A 16,924-nucleotide genomic window follows, 5' to 3' on the forward strand; every position below is an offset into this window, starting at 1 on the left:
TGTAAACTTGTCAATGTTCCAGCAATTGAAAGAGCTCAAAACTCTTAATTTATCCTATAATCATTTCGATTGTTCCATTGATGACCAAAGTAATATACTATGCTCTTTTAATTCTATTTTTATTTTCAGCTTTCTATTTATTTTCTAAATATAAAAATATTTAAATATAATTTCCATGATATGTTTAGATAAAATTTTCTACTATTAATAACATGATATGAAAATGTCTAGAAATTGATGGAAGATGTATGATATGAAAACTTTGATTAGTATGGTTTATATATATATTAATTTCCAAACATATGAGATTATCAAAACTGAAGAAGCTTGAAGTTTTGGACCTTACTTGGAATAGATTCAATAATATCATCTTACCATCATTGGGTACTCTTACATCACTTAAGACTTTGATTCTTGGCTCCAATAGAATGGAAGGTTCTTTTCCCATACAAGGTATGTTTGATCTTTAAAAATCATTCAATCTTAAAATCCAATTAAACTCACTCAACCATGCTCTCTGTTTTCAAATGATAGTTCTGCAAAATCAAATTGTCAAATATTTTTTAGGCAACTTAGAATTATGGATTTGAAATTCAATGAATTGGCTTCTTGCAAGTGATTAATTAATTAATTGTGACATGACATAACATAAAAATTGTATGGTATACAGGTTTTTCAAAAATTAGAGAAGTTAGACATTAATTTGAATAGTTTCAATAATAGCATTTTATCATCGTTGACGGTTCTTCCATCATTAACTCTTTGATTCTCAATAACAATTACATGGAAGGTGCATATGCAACTTTATTGTTTATTACTGATTGAATCACTACTATACTCTTGATCTTATTCTCAATTTTTTAAAATTATCCTTAAAATTTTATTTAATAAAATAAAATGTAACATACTTAAATAAATATTTCATTTGTCTCATACTTTGCTTTTTTATATATATTAAAAAAAATAAAAAAAATTATTAACTTTTCAATTATATTCATCTTAAAATATTAAATTTTATTAAATACTAAAAAATATTTTGAGAGATTTTTTTAAAATAAAATAAAATTGAATAGAATTATAATAATTAATTTATATGTTATTATAGTAAAAAAAGAAAATAAACAATAATTTTAAAACAATTAAAAAATATATAAATAAAAGTTATGAAGGGATGGAGTATATGTTATATTTATATTTAAAATATATATAGATATAATATGTCTAAATACAATAAATATAATTTTTTTAGCTATCTCAAAATTATTATTCAATTTTTTTTAAACTGTAGTAATATATAAATTAATTATTATAATTTTATTTTATTTTATTTTATTTTCACTAAATCTCTCAAAATATTTTTTAATATTTAATAGAATTTAATATATTCAAAATGAGTATAGTTGAAAAATTAAAAAAATTATATTTTTAATATATATAAAAAATTAAAATATAAAAAAATTATGGAACGGATAGAGTATATTTTTTTCTCATATATAATTTATATATCTATTGAATATATGCCCGTCCAAAAATAAAATACATTTTAAATAAGGGTGTTAAAATAATTTTTTATTAAAATTTTCACTATTCATTGTAAAATTCTTTACCAAATTAATTAATACATTAGTTAATTTGATCTTTTTAATTGTTTGTACAATTTGATAAATTTTTTATTTTTATTTAATTTTTAAGAAAATAAGCAGTAATCTATTGTTTAAGATTGATTTCTTTTATACAAAATAAATGGTTTTCTGTTTTTATACATGATTTTACAAAATCATGTATTTCTCTTCATTATTTTTAAGATTTATTATATATATATTATGTATATACATAAATTCAAATTTTGCGTTAAAATAATATAATTGAAATCAAATTTTAAGATAAATCATAATTTTATTAAAATATTTTTAACTGAAATAAGTGTCTAGCTACGAAATAATTAAAATTTATGCTCAAATGAAAAATATTTTTTTATAATTAAGAAATATAATCTCGAGCAACATGGATAAACTTTAAAATTTTTGATCTATATATAAATTATGGATAAACTTTAAATCTCTATAGATGAATTGTCTTTTCATTTGTAAAGTAATTATTTTTTATGAAAAATAAGTGGAATTATCAAATGTTTTTAATAGTTCTGCAAAATCAGAATAACTAAAAAAATAAAAAATAAAAATAACTGAAAGATAATTATAAACATGTCAAAACAATACAATATATAAGTGTAATATTTATTATAATTGAATATATATAATTAAAAAAATAAAAAGACTTTTTTATTAATAAAATAAAATTTGAGAGATAATTAAGATTATTTTTTATTATTTAAATCACAGTTAATAATAAATTTGAATAAAGTGTTCATCACATTAACTTTAATCATAATATTTTAAGGCATTTATTTTTTTGCAACTTAATTATGTGAAAGTGATTAATTAATTAATTGTGTTATGAAATAACATACAAGTCCTATGGTATACAGGCTTTCAAAGATTAAAGGAGTTGGACCTTACTATGAATAGTTTCAATAATAGCATCTTATCATCATTGGCTGCTCTTCCATCACTCAACACTTTGATTCTCAGAGGCAATCACATGGAAGGTTCATTTCCTAATCAAGGTATAGTTTCAATAATTAATGACAATTATTAGTTCCTTTTGTTTAAAGTGAAACAAATTAGTTATTAAAGTTCATCATAATATTACTATCTCATATTTTATTTTAATTTTTTTATTAAAATTATGAGAAATTTCTAAAACCATTAGCTCCTCTTGTTTAAAGTAAAACAAATTAGCCAGTAAAGTTTGATTTTATTAATAAATGATAATTTCATCTGCAATTTATTTACGGATTAAAACACCATCATACTCTTCATCTTATTCTCAATTTTTTAAAATTATTCTTAAAATTTTATTTAATAAAATAAAACCACTTTTATATTTAAATAAATACTTCATTTGTCTTTTTTACATATATTAAAAAAATAATTTTTTATATTAACTTTTCAAATTATATCCATCTTAAAAATATTAAATATTAAAAATTAAAAAAAATAAATAATAATTTTAAATAATTAAAAAAATAAATAAAAATTATAGAACGAATAGAGTATATATTATATTTATATTTAAAATATATATATATAATATGTCTAAATATAATAAATATAATTTTAATTACTATTCTAATTTTAAGAATTTTTTTTTGAAATGTTTATGTTGTATATTATAAATACTCCATTCTTCTTATAATTTTTGTCAATTTTTTTTAACTATCTCAAAATTACTATTTATTTTTCTTTTTTAGACTATAATAATATATAAATTAATTATTATAATTCTATTTAATTTTATCTTATTTTCAATAAATCTCCCAAAATATCTCTTAATATTTAATAAAATTTAATGTATTTAAAATGGATATAATTAAAAAATAAATAAAAAATTATATTTTTTAATATGTGTGAAAAAATAAATTAAAAAAAATTATAAAGCATATGGAGTATATTTTTTTCTCATTTACAATTTATATAGCTATTGAATATATATAAGTCTGTGAAATAAAGTACATTTTAAATAGGAATGTTAAAATTTTTATTATTTATTGTAAAAATCTTCATCAAATTAATTAATACATTAGTTAATTTGATTTTTTTACTTGTTTGTACACTTTGATAAATTTTTTATTTTTATTTAATTTTTAAGAAAATAAACAGTAATCTATTGTTTATAATGTGGAGCACACTCTTTTTTTTTATATATAAATTATGAAAATGATGATAAATTATTACACTTAATAAATATTTGATGAATAAATTATAAATATGAATATTTAATTGAATTGTTCTTGAAATTCAATGTGTGAAGTTACTCTTAATAAATATTGAATATGAATATTTAATGAATAAATTATAAATATAAATATGATAAATTTAATGTGTGACTCTAATGGGAAGTAATTATAAAAAATTATATTTATTGTACTCTATACATAATAGATATTATGTTTTAAATATAAATATATAAGCTATAACAGTTTCAATAGTATCCTATCATTTAAAGGTAAATTTTAAATTTTTATCTTTATATTTATAAATTGATTTCTTTTAAAAAAAATAAATGGATTTCTCAACTGTTTTTATATATGATTTTACAAAAAAATCATGTATAAACTAAAATATTTCTCCTCATTACTATATATATATATATACATAAATTCATATTTTCTTTAAAATGATATAATTGAAATTAAATTTTAAGATAAATAAAATGTAAATCATAATTTTATTAAAATATTTTTGAATAAAATAAGCGTTTATCTACAAAATAATTAAAATTTATGCTAAAAAAAAATAATTTTTTTTTATAATTGAGAAATATAATCTCCAATGACATTATTTTCTTTTAACATCGTTCATCATCGCTATTAATCTATACGTTAAGATTTCTAATTAATATAAATTACATAAAATTTTAAATATATTTTCAAAGTTTTTTGTTAGTTAAAATAATAGTAGTTCTTTGACTCTTTGGAATTATTCGCTTTACATAGTTAGTTAAACCCACTCAACCATGCCCTTTATATATATAAAAATATAGAAAAATACTTATTTAAATTGAATTTTTGGATTCAACTATAAGTGAATTTATATAAAATTTTATATATTTATATTATAAATTCATGTGAAATTAAATTTATACTTTTTGCTATTTGTTTAAAATTAAGTATGGTTTTAAAGTAATGTATAAATTGTCTTTGCATTTATAAACTAATAATTTTTATAAATTGTTATATAATTCACAAAATCAATGTTTATATTGAGATTTTTTAAATAAAATATATAGTAACAGAAATTAATATTAACATTTCAAATTAATACTGTTAGTATAAAATTTTAGTTTATGATAATTTAGTAAATTATCATAAATATAAGATGAAATATAAGTTAGTAAATTATGAAAAGTAAAATTATTGGATTAAATTGTAATTTTGAGAAAACAAGTTGACTATATTTTTTTTTTCTTATTATCCTTGAATGGTTTACAGGTTTTGAAAGATTGGAGAAGTTAGACATTAGTTGGAATATATTCAATGGAAGTATCTTATTATCATTGGGAGCTCTTACATCACTCAACACTTTGATTTTTAGTTACAATGACATGGGAGGTTCATTTCCTATCCAAGGTATGTTTGGTTTTTAAAATTATTTTCTTTACATTCATTCTACCACAATATCTTATTAACTCCATTCTTTTTTTTTTTCTTTCTTTTTTTTGCTATTTGTGCAGAATTAAAAAATTTGAAGAGTTTAGAATTCTTGGATATAAGTGGTAACGGTTTTAACAACACTCTATCATTTTTAGGTAAACTTCAAATTCCTTTATGTAATTTGTCTTTGCATTTATAAATTTGATTATTTTTATAAATTATGTATAAATTTGATTTATTAAAATTTATTATATAAATTATGTATATCATAACTTTCATATTAACTTAAATAAAATATTAAGATAAATAAAATATAAATAGAATAAGTGTTTAGTTGTGAAATAACTGAAAGGCCATTATATACATGTAAAAAGAAAATAATAATGATATAGCGTCAAATCCACAGACTGTATATTATTTTGAGTGTTATTAGACTTTTACAAATTTAGCTAATCACTTAATTTAAACTTTTAGTTACTAGAATACCAAAAATTCCAAACTTTTTAACTTATTTTTATAATTAGGATTAAAGTAACCTATTTTTCATAAAATTTAAATATAAATATTCATAAATTTTTTAATAATATTTTATTATTGTTTTATTCATTTATTAACAGTGTAAGGTACCATATTTATTTTAAAACTTGATTATTAAAATTTTAATATTAAATTTATTTGTTAACGTAGGGTTTAATAGAGATTTAATGATATTGGTTTTTTTTATTGTTTTACCTATTTCTTAAAATTTAAGTTCTTAAATAGCAATTATAAAAAGTTTAAAAATCTAAAAATAATACTTAAAGTTTATCAAATTTAAATAACTTTTGACAATTTTTTAATGTTTAAAAAGGATTTTTTTAAATATATTATATTATATTCAAAATGTTATATAATTTATACCAATTAAATCAGTCTAGTGCTGCAATAAAAATTAATATTGCAATTTAAAATTTAATTCCTCTAAAATAATATAATTTTAATCTTGTAATAGTTATGAAAATAATATATAAGTGAAATAAAATATTAGGATAAACAAAATCTTATTATTAATGTATAATAATGTAGGGTTAATAACATAAACCTTTTCTCATTTGGATTAATTTTAATTTATATTACATAAAACGTTACCATTTATTTTTAATTTATTACAAAAATCAATATGCATATCAATGATTTTATTTAAAACCATTAATTTTATTATTGTAAATTAGTCGATCTAATTTCTTTGGTTATACAGAGTTTTCGACTTTCAAAAGGTTAGAGACTTTGAATTTGGGGGATAACGCTTTCACGGGAAGTATTTCGGAAGGTATGTGGGCTCCACCTTCTCTGAAAGCATTATATTTATATAGTAACAAACTCAACGACACTTTACTAAAGCAAAGTTTACTTGAAACACAGCCGAATTCCAATTTTGTGATATCATTTGCAGAGAAAAGTCGTTAATGTTAGTAATCCTTTTATTTGTTATAATATAGGTTTGTGTGGTTTAAAAGATCTTCGACATTTAGATCTCAGCTATAATGAATTTGGAGGCACTCTTCCTCAATGCCTTGGCAATTTGACATCTCTCACATTCCTAGATCTGTCTGAGAACCACTTAACAGGGCGTCTTCCTTCATTTTGGCAACCAAACCTCCAATATGTTGATCTTAGCCATAATCATCTCGAGGGCGTATTCTCTTTCAATTATTCCAGCCTTGAGGTGATTAGATTAAGTGGCAACAAAATTACATTTGAGAATGGTTGGATTCCATCATTTCAGTTAAGGGCTCTTATAATGCAAGATTGTGGTCTCGAAAGTATTCTTGAGTTTCTGTTTCACCAATTCAAATTGAAAGAACTTGACCTTTCTCACAACAATCTAAAAGGAAGATTTCCCTATTGGTTACTTCAAAACAATGGAGGACTTGAGATCCTAAATCTCATGAATAATTCTTTCAATGGCCAGCTTGAAATTGGGGCAAAGATGCTTCCGAGCATGACATATCTTAATTTAGCCAGAAATCATTTTGAAGGTGATATTCTTTTTTCTGCTGGCGATGACTGTAAATTGGAGACTTTAGATTTGTCTCATAACAACTTTTCAGGGGAAGTTCCAGAGAGACTGCTTTCAAATTGCACTTCCTTGAGCCTTCTGAGGTTATCTCATAATAATTTTCATGGTCAGATAGCATTGTTTAACTTGACTCGAATTGCTGATTTGCAATTGAATGACAACCAATTCGAAGGAACCTTATCAAGTTTACACACCAATTTTAGTCATCAAAGCTATGGCCCGGTTGTGTTACATTTGAGCAACAATCGATTGCACGGTGAGATTCCACACTGGATGGGTAACTTCGCAGGATTGATATATCTCAACTTGCGCGATAATCTTTTTCAAGGTCAGATTTCATGCCAACTTCTTTCAACAGAAATAGAGTATCTAGACCTTTCTTATAATTCTTTTTCTGGGTTGTTACCTTCTTGCTTCAATGGAAATTCTTTGCGACAGATAAATTTGCAAGGTAATAGATTCAGTGGTTCAATACCTGAAGCGTTGCTTAATATCTCAACACTGAACTCATTAGACTTAAGCGACAACGAGTTGTTGGGCACCATTCTTAATAAATCTGGTGGGAATTTAAGTAGTTTACGAGTTCTTTTATTACGAGGAAATCATTTCAGTGGCTTCATTCCAAATTAGTTCTGTCAGTTGAATAATGTCAGCTTATTGGATCTCTCAAGGAACTCCTTTTCTGGGTCTATACCCCATTGCTTATATAATCTCTCATTTGCAAGGGAAGGAGGACACCTCTATGCTCCTCCATTCAGCGATGCACTTTTTACATGGGGGATAGGATATAGGGGTAGCAACGAAACTCCCTTAGCTAACACATATATTTTTCAAGCCGAGGTTGATGAAGAAAGTGAGTTCGTTACAAAATATAGAGCCGACACATATAAAAATAAGGCTCTTAACTATATGTCTGGATTAGATTTGTCAGATAATAACTTAACGGGTGAAATCCCATATGAACTTGGAGCGCTATCTCATATTCATGCATTAAACCTATCACACAATCAATTGACATCTTTTTCAAATTTATCCAAAATAGAAAGTTTGGATCTCTCTTACAACATTTTAAGCGGACAAATTCCAGTAGAATTAATCGATCTAAACTTTCTAGAGGCATTTAGCGTGGCCCACAATAATTTATCAGGCAGAATTCCAGATATGAAAGGACAGTTCAGTACATTTGAGAGTAAAAGTTATGAAGGGAACCCATTTCTTTGCGGAACTCAAGTGAGAAGAAAATGCCACGATGATAATGATGAACCATCTCCATCACAAATGGAGTCACGACAAGAAGCAAGTGGGAAATGGTATGAAATTGATCGCGAGATTTTTTTTGCAAGTTTTTCAGTAACTTTTATAATATTCGTTTTGTCTGTCATCACCATTCTATATGTCAATTCTTATTGGCAACAGAGATTGATCTATCATACTAGACGGTATCTATTTTCATGTTATTACTTCTTGTATGATAATTTAGTGAAGTTATTTATTTGATTTTCATATAATGTAATCAGTTCCTAGATCATTCGGAACTAATAGACTGGTAATGTGAATTTACAATTGTTGTATTTATAATAATTTTGAGTGTTAATCATCAAATTAATTTTAAATCAGATATGCAAAATTATTTAATTTATATTAAAATTTTAAATTTTGAATAGTGTAATTAAAAGAATAATGAACAAGCTAGAGCATCTAGACTTGAACTGGAACTTGCTTATTACTCTCTCACCCAGTCTTATAGACCTTTTTTACAACTATTTGACAGGATTAATACCTACTTGTCTGAAACTACAAAATACATGGGTTCGTACCAAAATTTGTACTGAACTCTTCAATACTAACAACATTGGACATCATAGACAATAATCTGTCCGGAAAGATTAACTTCACTTCCCAATTTATAAGTTTTTCTGTTAAAAGGAAATCATTTGGTTTTTGTCAACTTGTCGCATAATACAAGAGAAAAACTAATTCAGATTCATGTATTGATTTTTGGTTTTTGTTACTTGTACTTTGTCGCCAATTACATTGGCTAGTTAAATTGTGAGTAACTATTTTCTATAGGTCAGAATTACCACATACTAACGAGTCAATTGTTTGAAAATTGAATTAACTTGACATTAATTTAGTGAAATAGTTTCTCTATTTACTTTCTCATCTTCTGAATCAGCGACAATCAAGGATTCATAAGCCAAAAAGGCAGAGAGCTGGCAGAAAAAATCTTTGGTGGCGAAGCATTAACAAAACAAAAATTTTCAATACAATAAATTTACCAAGAGGGACGACACATTAACATGTGATTTCCAATTTAGTAAATAATATCAGCAGGTAAAACAACTGGCTAATCAGATTTATTATTTCAGAATCCACATCAATATTAACATAGGAATTAACAATTTATCTATTAAGGATTTATCTTGTCATTTAAATGGAAAGCCAAGGGGAAAGATCAGCCAAGCTAAAAGTCCTTTCCACGGCTTTGAACCAAGAATCCGCCCTCTTCTTCCTTAGCTGTTCATCTATTAAGGGGCGGAAAATGGTATCCGTCTTAGCCTTTTCTCCAGAAGCAAATATCTCCTCCTCTTTCCAAATCCCCACAGCCAAACCAGCAGCATAGGCTGCTCCAAGAGCTGTTGTCTCTATATCAGCAGTTCTCACAACTGGAGATCCCAACAAGTCCGCCTACAAACCATTATGAGTGCAAACAACTAAGATTGAGCTCCAGAAAAAAGGCAAGAAATTTAGATAAATATAATACATAACTATTGTGAAATCTTTTGATAAAGAAAATTTTATTAAAAATCCAGGAAAAACTTAGCAGGTCATACGCCACTAAGATCCAAACTTAGAACAAAATTAGCCCCAACATGCTAATGCTAAGTGAAAAAACCTGGAAAACCACGATGCAATAAACAAACAACGCTAACAAATTAAACCAGCAGCACTAGTTACTTCAGGAAACCAATACACATCACAAAGATGCAACAAAACCTACTAAAAACCAGATATAAAAAAGATACCAAAGGTTACTCAAAACAATGAAAACAAACCAAAATCAAAACAACAAAACCCAAGCAATTGCATCAGAAGGTTGTTAACAGTTGCACCACCATCCACTCTAAGCAAAAACTCCCCCTTTGCATTCCTGTTTTCACCCTTTTCCCCTGCATCTTTGTGCATTGAGTCCAATACATCTTTAACTTGGAAACACATGCTTTCAAGTACTGCACGAGCAATATGAGACTTATTTGTAAATTATTTTTTACAAATAAATAAAATCTAAATCACTGAAATAAGTATTAGTAATAAAGGACTATTTAGATTCCGTCAGAAATTTTAACCATTATCGTTTGGGTAAGATGAAATAAGATAAAAGATATGATAGAAGACGAAAAATCTTGCTGAAATTCCTTAAATATTAAAAAAGTGAATTTCTAATAGTCAAATGAGACTATTTATAATAGAAAAAAAACTCTAATATGCAAAATTATGAAAATACCCAAAATATCCAAAAAAAATAATTAAAATACAAAATTGACCCTCTAAACGATGGAATTTCAATATCGAACTTTGTGACAAGCTTATGGCCCTTGTCATACTTTCGAAAGTCGTGCGTCTCAAAATTCCTTTTCTGAAAAGCTATCGTTGGTCTCTATCGGACATTGACAGTAAAAATTAGGTCCGGTCCAAGTCTGCCGTAAAGTCCAAAACTAGTTGTTTCATGTTTATTAGTAACAATATATGAAATGGTTTATAATTATAATATTTGGAAAGAGATAAAAGACATGGAGAAATGAATGAAAATGATGGTAAAAGAGAGACGGAAAGAAAATTGAAAGAAAAAGAACCATGTAGACTATTATATACATTAATAGTCATATTGAAATGGTTATTATTTAGGAATTCCTAGCAGTCTCTCATATGTACAATGTGTTATTATGCCAATTCCATCCTCATATAACAAAAGTTATATTTACCAAATAATAAAGGAAATTTCAAGAAAAATAATTAAAAAAACCCCATATGCTACAAGACCGACCAACGTGAATATATTGATAATCGAATTATCAAATTCATTCCTAAATTTGTAGGAGAAAAATTGGGTTGATTTTACTAATAAATTCACCATCCATGAGTAGAATCTGCAATAAAATCTTAGAGTTTGGAATGTTCCGGGTCCACTAAGAAAATGCTTCAAACTCACTAAAAATTAGTATGTTTTATATTCATATATTTATAGTTTTTTTTAATTTTAATTCATATATTTATAGCTATTCCATAGATTATAGAACATTGAGTAAAACCTCATGTACATTGAAATTGAGATGCAGATGGGCTAAATTTTCTTTTTTGGAATTGAGTGGGCCAATTAAATTGAGGTGGGTATCTTAGAATATGTAATATGAGATTTCTTCGCATAGTTCTCCATTTAATTTTCCAGACTTTCTTCTTAAGTTCCAAATCTCTCATTTTCATTAGAAATCCAATCAAAATTTTATGGTAAAGTTAATGTAAAAATCAACTTGAAATATCCAGTTTAGTTGCTTAATGTAACCCTATGTATAATATATAATTTATAAAATATTAATTTATAAAGGTATAATATAAACGAAATTATAATTATATATTATTAAATAAAATAAATTAATTCCATTATTAATTAAATTACATATTATGAAAAATAGTTAAAATGAATTGATGAAAACACACTCATCCGAAGCATGAAAGTTCTCTTTTAGGACCAGAATTTTAAAAACACGATACTCAAAGAAAACTTAACTTAATGCTTCGTTGCGACTCAAAAATTAAAAAAAAAAAAAAAAAACTCAAGTCCCACTGTCATGATTTTTATTGTATTTTTTTTAGTACTTCAATCATAACAAATTATATTAATTTACTTTTTACTCAAGCGATCTTAGTTTTCCACTATCTTTTTTCAAAATAATATTTTACATTTTTAACATTTAAGTCAATAAAAAAATAATTAAAGAAAAATATTTTTGTTATTAAATAAAAATATATTATTTTTTTATATTTTGAAAATTTTATTAAAATATTTTATTTGATTGATATTTTTTAAATATAAATTATTTTTCACAAATAAATAAAATATAAATCACTCAAATAAGTATTAATAACAATATATGAAACGATTTATAATTATAATATTTGGAGAGAGATAAAGACATGGAGAGACGAATGAAAATAATGGTGAGAGAGACCGAAAGAAAAAAAATCATATAGACTATTATATATGTTAGGTAATAGTCATTCTCCGGACCACAATTTTAAAAATATCACAATCCGAGAAAATAAATTTATAAATACTTAATAAAATTCTAAGTCCACTTTTATCTTTCTTTTTTTTAGCATTCTTAACTTCTTGTATTTTTCTTTCTTAATGATCTTTCATGCGGAATTATATTAATTTGATTTCTAGGCAATTTGGCAATCCATCTATATTTTATTTTACAAAAGAAAAAATATTATTTAGTTTTTATATTATGAGAAAACTTATTAGTTGATTTTCTAGTTTTGAAAATTACATTAAAACATTTCTGACATTTTAAAAAGTCTACTAATTAATTTTTTCATTAATTTTAAAAAATATTATTGTAAAGAGATATTAAATTCCATTAATAAATTTAACTTTTTAAAAAAGTTAATTTTTTTTATTGTAAATTTAAAGAAAATTTTTTATAAAATATATATATATTTTTTAAATGGAGGACTGGAGATTGGGAGAGTAGAATCTGAGATCTCTCAAATGCACTTTGCTACCGAACTAAGTCTGCAATTTTAAAAAATATTATTGTAAAGAGATATTAAATTTCCATTAATAAATTTAACTTTTTTAAAAAGTTAATTTTATTTATTGTAAATTTAAAGAAAATTTTTTATAAAATATATATTTTTTTTTAAATGGAGGACTGGAGATTGGGAAAGTAGAATCTGAGATCTCTCAGATGCACTTTACAACCGGACTAAGTCTGCAATTTTAAAAAATATTATTGTAAAGAGATATTAAATTTCCATTAATAAATTTAACTTTTTAAAAAAGTTAATTTTATTTATTGTAAATTTAAAAAATAAAACTAAGTATAGAATTAAATTTTACTTTTGTTTTTATATTTTATAATTTTAATTTTTTTTTAAATAGAATTGGAAATTAGAAAAGTAGAAGCTGAGATCTCTCAAATTTATACAAATACACTTACCACCAGACTAAGTCTGCAAATAAAAATACTATGGAATATAATTACAATTATTTCATGTATTATGGAATATAATTAATCTCATTTAGATTAAGATTTGCATATAGATGGTTTGAATTTTCTCATATAGAATTGGGTGGGCCACTTAAATTAAAGTGATTATGAAGTTTGACCATTGAATGGTAATTAAGAATATTTTTTTATTTTTTTTAAAAGAATTCTGGTTAATACATTTAAATAGAATAAAATTCTTAAAATTTTGATAATATTATCAATTTAATTAAAATTTTTTAGGAAATACAATAAACCACTTATCTATCATTCACACATAACCCATATATTATGTGGTTATTAAATATTAATGATTCATTGAAATTATTAAAGACTTAAATATCTCAATCAAAAAGAAAAAATTTATAGCAATTAAATATAAATTAATCATATTTTTTTTATAAATAATTATTTATATTATTGATAATTTATTAAAAAAACAAAAATGATCACATATTACTAACTGTATTTTAAATGAATTATTATAAATTAATAAAATTATATGAATATAATTTTATTATTTTATAAAAATTTAAAATTCAATCAGTAAAATTATAAATAAATTTAATAATAAATTAAACTATTTATAAGTTATTTTTATAAATTATCAATATTATAATTAATATGTTTGATTGGTATAATTTTTATAAATTGTGGTATTCAATAAATTATAATTTAAATTTAAATTTTTAATGAGTTAACATGAAATAGTAAAGTGGTATAAGTATATATTTAGAATTATTTCAATAAGAATAATAATAAATATTTTAAAACACTTGAACTTAAAATAAAGGGAATTGGAGAAAATTTTATATATATATAAAGTAAACAAAATTCTGGAAAAAAATTAAATTAAAAAAAAGGTAAGGTGAGGATGTAATTTTGTTGTTATTAAAGAATATTAATATATTAATTATATAAAATTTATAAATATATAACAAATAAAGCTCGTAAAAAAAATTAAAATATATAGTAAATTTCATAAAGTTGATTTAATACATTAAAATAAGGAATTGTTATTATCTTTAATAATGAAAATAAAAATATAACAAACGAATGTATTTTAAAATATAAAATATTGACTTTCAGAGTAATATTTTAGATTTATTCATAAAGTAAATTATTATTTAATTATTTTTAAATTTTTAGAAATGTTAAATTTTAATATAAAATATTTTTAAATATAAAGTAAAATATCAATGCAAAGTAAATAGTAATCCTAATTAAAGTATACAAACTTAAATAATGACAATAGAAAGAAAAAAAATGTATAAATTATCACTCGTAAAAATATAAAAATTATTTTTTTATAAATTAATTTTCTTTCATGCCTTCGTTTTTTTAGTAACAGACTTCTTTTAAATCAAAAAAATAAATAACTACAATTAAGCATTAACTTTGCCAAACTCCACAGTACCGATGACTCCTATCCACATTGTATTGTAGTCGAAGAATACAGAAGCGAGGACAGCAATAAGCAATAAAGGCAATTAATACTAAATTCAGAAAAAATAAAAGAAACATGATAAGAAAATAAAACAATTAATGATAATTTGCATAACGTCAAATTAAAAAAATAAAAAATATATATAATTAAAAGTTAATGAGAAAGTTTAAATTATTTCAAACCTTGAATTTTAAAGCGGAAGTGATTATAATCCTACATACCACACCAAATTATACTCTTTTCCATTTTGTTCTCTACTATTTTTATTTTCAAAGTCCATTTGAGTAGAGTTATGTTTGAAATTAGACCATTAACTCTATTAAACTCGAAATGAAAATTGATTAATAATTTTTAATTTAAATTTAAAATTGAAAATATTTAAGATGGCTGTTCTAAACACTTTCTCCTGATTTTTTATTAAAAATATTAAAATTGACAATGTAATTTCTAAAATTTGATATGTTTCCAATGAATTTTAAAAAATAAAAATTATATATAAAAAAAGAGTGATGGATGGAAGTATTGTATTTTCAAAACATAAATTTTTTAATATTTGTAAAATAAAATTTAATATATTTTAGAGTATATAATTAAAAAGTTAATAAAAAAATATATTTTTTAATGAATGTGAAAAAGGGAATAAAAATTATGGCTTTAAAAGTTTATTTGATTTATTTTTTAAAATTTATTTAATTTTTTTAAAAAACTTGATAATTTTATGAATTACGCATTAAAAAAATTAAAATAGCTTATTAATTTAATTTTAAGACAAGCTAACAAAGCAACTCACTAAAAGTGCTTTGTGCTATGCTAGTCTTAAAATTTGAGAAGAATTTCTGAAATTTTTTATTAATGTTGTTAGCTCTGTTTAAACAATAAAACTTCTTATTATCAGAAAAATAAAAGAACCTTTAAATTCTCTATGTCTTCTCAAAATTAAATGCAATTATTATTTGAGCTAAATATATAAAATAAGTAGCAACATAAATTGTATGTTTTTAATATGCTTCCAACTATGAATTCTAAAAATTAAAAGTTATATAAATAAAAAAGGGTGATGGATGGAAGCATCGCATTTTCAAAACAAAAGTTTTTAATATGTGTGAAATAAAATTTAATAAAATTTAATGTATTTTAGAGTATATAATTAAAAAGTTAATAACAAAAATTATATTTTTTAATGAATGTGAAAAAGCGAATAAAAGTTATAAGACATAGGGAATATTTTACTTCAAAAGCTTATTTGATTTATTTTTTAAAAATTATTTAATTTTTTTTAAAAAAACTTGATAATTTTATTAATTACACATTAAAAAAAATAAAATGATTTAATTTGAAGACAAGCTAACAAAGCAGTTCACTAGAAGTGCTTTATGCTATGCTGGTCTTAAAATTTGGAAAAATTTTTATTAATGTTGTTAGCTCTGTCTAAACGATAAAACTTTTTATTATCAGCAAAATAAAAGAACCTTTAAATTCTCTATGTCTTGTATAAAATCTTCTCCAAATTAAATGCCACATAAAACTTGAATTATTATTTAAGCTAAATATATAAAATAAGTAGCAACATAAATTGTATCCTATGCAGGTTTTCAAAGACTTGCATTTCTTAGATTTCAGTGATAATCTATTAAAACATATATACTATTCTATCATATGTAAATATTCTTATATCACTTCAACGATTTGATTCTTAGCATTATAATCTATTAAAAAATAGTAGAAATAAAAATAGTAAAAATAGTATAACCTTTAAATTTTGGTTCAGTTCAGTTTTAATCAGAAAAAAATTAAAAAATCGAACCGAATTGATTAAGGATAATAGTATATTATTTTCAATAATATAGAGATATTATATCATATTAAAGTTAAAATATATCAATTAAATTTTAAAATATTAAAAATAAAATATAAAAAATAAAAAATTTATT

The 16,924-nt window shown here is 22.7% G+C and overlaps 1 protein-coding gene across 5 annotated transcripts in view; it reads left to right on the forward strand.

The window, feature by feature from the left end:
• Positions 1-8,807, forward strand: part of LOC110607890 (receptor-like protein 13) — a 102,204-nt gene extending 93,397 nt beyond the window's left edge. For 2 of the 5 annotated variants that reach the window (XM_043962153.1, XM_043962156.1), the window contains 6 exons: positions 308-453; positions 2,489-2,626; positions 5,054-5,191; positions 5,296-5,370; positions 6,453-6,524; positions 6,694-8,639. In XM_043962153.1, the coding sequence (XP_043818088.1) occupies positions 308-453; positions 2,489-2,626; positions 5,054-5,191; positions 5,296-5,370; positions 6,453-6,524; positions 6,694-7,904 (1,780 nt within the window). In that variant the 3' untranslated portion in view covers positions 7,905-8,639. Of the gene's footprint in view, positions 1-307; positions 454-2,488; positions 2,627-5,053; positions 5,192-5,295; positions 5,371-6,452; positions 6,525-6,693 lie in introns of all 5 variants that reach the window. The other 3 variants (XM_043962154.1, XM_043962157.1, XM_043962155.1) reach the window with 3 other exon arrangements.
• The last annotated feature ends 8,117 nt before the right edge of the window (positions 8,808-16,924 follow it).

The sequence above is a fragment of the Manihot esculenta genome, chromosome 11 (assembly GCF_001659605.2).
Source record: "Manihot esculenta cultivar AM560-2 chromosome 11, M.esculenta_v8, whole genome shotgun sequence".
NCBI classification, from domain to species: domain Eukaryota; kingdom Viridiplantae; phylum Streptophyta; class Magnoliopsida; order Malpighiales; family Euphorbiaceae; genus Manihot; species Manihot esculenta.